General features: G+C 42.1%; 1 protein-coding gene across 1 annotated transcript in view; it reads left to right on the top strand.

The window, feature by feature from the left end:
- LIN52 (lin-52 DREAM MuvB core complex component) overlaps positions 1-2,642 on the top strand; it is a 129,188-nt gene extending 126,546 nt beyond the window's left edge. Inside the window, exon 6 of the mRNA XM_003924535.3 lies at positions 8-2,642. Within this exon, the coding sequence (XP_003924584.2) occupies positions 8-63 (56 nt within the window). The 3' untranslated portion in view covers positions 64-2,642. The remainder of the gene's footprint in view (positions 1-7) is intronic.
- The last annotated feature ends 1,538 nt before the right edge of the window (positions 2,643-4,180 follow it).

Genomic DNA, 4,180 nt, shown 5'->3' with positions numbered 1-4,180 from the left:
ATTCCAGCCAGAGAGATGACACGGGGGAAATTCCTCAATATTCTAGAGAAGCCCAAGAAGTAGCAGCTGCTTGCGGACAGGATGTCCTGGAGTCCAAAACCAAGCTCCCTTCCCGGTGCAAGTCTAACAGTGCACACCTCACTGCTTCCTCTGGAGCGGCCAGACGGTGTACCTCCAGGACTACCCCTGCTCCTGGCACTCTTTGCCTCTGAGGACATTCGGCAGCAAGAGAAGAATCTGCTCTACCCAAGGATCATTGCAGTTACTCAATCCAGCTTCCAGACTTTAACCTTCTTAGCCTTGGATATTGGTAACAGCTGAGGGCTTATCTTTCTTAAAAGTCAAAGTCCTGCTTTCTCATGTCCGCAAGTGATTCAGGAGCCCCAGGATCTTACGGTTGATTTGACTCAGTGATGGCAAAGTCAGTTGTGACATGTTGATTGGATGGGTTCTTTTGGATTGTCCTTGATCTCTTAGGAAGTGTTTACGATGCGAGGAGACCGGAGACCGACTAGATTCTGGACCAGACTGTGCAGCCTGACCTGTGAACTCTCCAGTATATATTAAGTTCCAAGAATCCCCAGCTGGAGAAACCAGAATCTTCTCGAAATGTTCACCTGCTTTTTAAAACTTCTATACCTCTTACGACAGTCCCATTTGCTTTTCATTCCTTACTTCCCAGCCCCACCTTCCAGTTCTGACTTCAGGCAGAGGGATCCCTGAGTCCCTCCTGGAATTAGCTTGTGTAGTGAAAGGCCCATTCAAGGTTGCCTTGGAGTCTAGATCTGAAGACCAATGTAACAGAAGGTAACAGAAAGGACTTTTGAGTTTTAATTAATCTGTTACAGATTCAAGCAAGAAAGTCAGTAAAGCCTCAAAGACAGGAGAAACTGGATGGTTTACAGGAGTTTCCATTTGGTTGAAAGCTAGAAGCCCTAATTGACCTTAAAGGAACATGCTATGGGATGGTAGGATTGTCCCCTCTGACAAAACATATGAGATAATTCACCTATATAATAGAAACACACACACACACACGAAAGAGAGTCTTCTGACTTAAATATAGCTTTCATGGAGTTCTTCACCACTTATCTGTCTGTGTTAGAATCTGAAAATCTAGCCCATGGATAAAATCTATTATCTGTCTTCTGCATATGTCTCATATAAGCCAGCCCCCAGCATCTGATGTTTTGAGAAGTGCATGGAGTTTCCTAAACTTTGCACTGAAGAATATCCCAGGGCCAGGCGTGATGGCTCACACCTGTAATCCCAGCACTTTGGAAGGCCGCGGCAGGCAGATCATGAGGTTAAGAGATTGAGACTATCCTGGCCAACATGGTGAAACCTCATCTCTACTAAAAATACAAAAATTAGCCTGATGTGGTAGTGCACGCCCGTAGTCCCAGCTACTGGAGAGGCTGAGGCAGGAGAATTGCTTGAACCCGAGAAGTGGAGGTTACAGTGAGCCAAGATCATGCCACTGCACTACAGCCTGCAGCCTGGGCGACACAGCGAGACTCTGTCTCAGAAAAAAAAAAAAAAAAAGGATGGATATCCTGGCCAGGCATGGTGGCTCATGCCTATAATCCCAGCACTTTGGGAGACCGAGGCAGGCAGATTACTTGAAGTCAGGAGTTCAAGACCAGCCCGACCAACATGGTGAAATCCTGTCTCTACTAAAAATACAAAAATTAGCTAGGTGTGATGGTGCATGCCTGTAGTTCCAGCTACTTGGGGGCCTGAGGCATGAGAATTGCTTGAACCCAAGAGGTGGAGGTTGCAGTGAGCCAAGATTATGCCACTGCATGCCAGCCTGGGGGATAGAGTAAGACTCTGTCTCAAAAAAAAAAGAAAAAAGAGAATATCCCTGTGGCAATAGTCTGATGGTGTTTGGACACAAGAAAAGTTGTCAAGTTTTGAATTGTGAGTGTTTGCTAGGGCATGGCACCCTTCAGTTTAACAGCTGATCCATTAACCATTTTCTGACATTTGTGCCTTGTTCTCATGCTAGAATTAATGCCGGATTTTTCTCTCATTTGACCATCCATGTAGTTTTACTTATTGAAAGGAAAAAAGACTGAACACAAGATACAAAAGATGAGTAGGAAAAGTAAAACATTCTCCTAGGGTGCTACATAGAAGGTTAGGTTGTAGGGACTTTAATTTTAAGTTAAACTTATTATTGATATTTCTGTTATCTCATTATATGCGGTTGAAGTGTGTGTGTGTGTGTGTGTGTGTGTGGCCAAAAAATAGTGCCGTAATGTCAAATTCTTCTTTTGCTGTGTTTTTGAGAGTTGATGACATCAGTCACTTTTAAGTGTTTGGGGAAATTGAGTGGGATACCACCCCCAAACTAACTCAAGTCTGTAACTGGAAGCCAGGTAGTTGGTTTTCTGGTCTGCTTTGGCCTCTTTCTTTTACCATCATCCTATTCACCAGCACTTAATGTAAGTAGATGTTTTAGAATTGCAATATTTATTGGTTTTGTATTTGTCATCCTTAGAAATGTTAATAATGTATTTTTGTATTGACAATATAAATTTATGTACAATGTGTGTGTATATGTATTTCAGGATGTTAGAGGATTGTACTTTGTATGTGATAGTTTCTGTGTCTTCATAATAAATATGTCCCTTTTACAGGAGGGTGAGTTTTTCCTCAAAGGGCCAAGTTGCATATTTAAAGAACAAATCTCATCAGAAAGTACAACTATAATGATAAATAATCTACTGTCTTCCCCCTTAATATACTTAGTTGATGGTTTGGGGCCTTACAGTCATCTACTTGGTCTCCTACCTTCCAGTCTATCCTACCACTGCTTAACTTCCTAAAGTAGTATTTAGAAACCTTTAATACCTTCCCGTGTCTACTAATGAATTCTCAATCTCTTGACCTGGCATTTTAAGACTCTCTAAATGTAATCCTAATCACCCTTCAGTTTGGCTTTCTTCCTATCGCATATATGAAGTCTGTTCCAGTTACTCTGAACAAGTCCCAGTTTCTCACCTGAGTGCCTTTGCCCCTGCCTTTGAGTTCCTAGAAGGTCTTGCATTCCTTTTGCATCTATCGAACCTATGCTTCCTATAAACCCCGATGACCCAGCTGGAAATGGTCTTTACTCTGCATTCCTATAACATTTGCCCATATCATCCCTGTGACTCTTACCATACTCTGACTTATGTTTAAGTGGTCTAAGTACTTTTTTTTTTTTTTTTGAGATAGTTTCACTTTGTTGCCCAGGCTAGAGTGCAGTGGTGCAATCTTGGCTCACTGCAACCTCTGCCTCCAAGGTTCAAGCAGTTCTCTGCCCCAGCCTCCCTAGTAGCTGGGATTACAGGCAGGTGCCACCACCGTGGCTTATTTTTGTATTTTTAGTAGAGACGGATTTTGCCATCTTGGCCGGGCTGGTCTTGAACTCCTGACCTCAAGTGATCCTCCCATCTCAACCTCCCAAAGTGCTGGGATTACAGGCATAAGCCACTGTGCCTGGCCCTGAGTACATATCTTATTGCCCTACTAAATTCAAAGCTCCTCGAGGTATGGCTGTCTCCTGCACATCTAGTTCTTCAGTGTCTTCTTTGAACTGGGGGTTCAAACCCTATTTGTTTGCAGACTTCTGGTTATACATGATAGATTGAAAACAAGTATTTATCTGCCACCTACTAATCCCTTAGTGTGGGTTCCTTTTAAACCATGTTCAAGAACTAGAAAAGAGGAAGTACTCATTACTGCTACTGCTATCCCCCGTTGATAGTTTATCTGCTCTAGACCAGAGTATGCCCTTTTAAAGAAAGCATTACATTTTAAGGAAAGCAAATTGCTTCTCATCATAGGCCCATCATTTATTTAAAAAAAAAAAAAAGTCTGGATGAACAGTAGATTTCTGTGATCTAGAAAAGCATGGCTGATTTGACTAAATAGGGACAGTGTTATTAATGTTCTAAGTCTTTAGAGTCTATTTTTCCAGTAAATAATTGTTTATTATTTGCCTACAGATATTTTTTCCCTTTTCCTTTGCCATTTTAAATATCATCCTGTAAAGCCTCCAAGCTGTGAGCAGCAACATCCTGAAAAGCATAGTGCTGGAGCTTGGAGACATGTTTGCAGATTCTTATTAACATTTTTTCTTAGCAGCATTCCATTACTTCTTGCTGTCTTCGGTCTCGCAGAGTCTAGG

The sequence above is a fragment of the Saimiri boliviensis genome, chromosome 2 (assembly GCF_048565385.1).
Source record: "Saimiri boliviensis isolate mSaiBol1 chromosome 2, mSaiBol1.pri, whole genome shotgun sequence".
Lineage (NCBI taxonomy): Eukaryota > Metazoa > Chordata > Mammalia > Primates > Cebidae > Saimiri > Saimiri boliviensis.
This window is presented reverse-complemented; position numbering and strand designations above follow the sequence as displayed.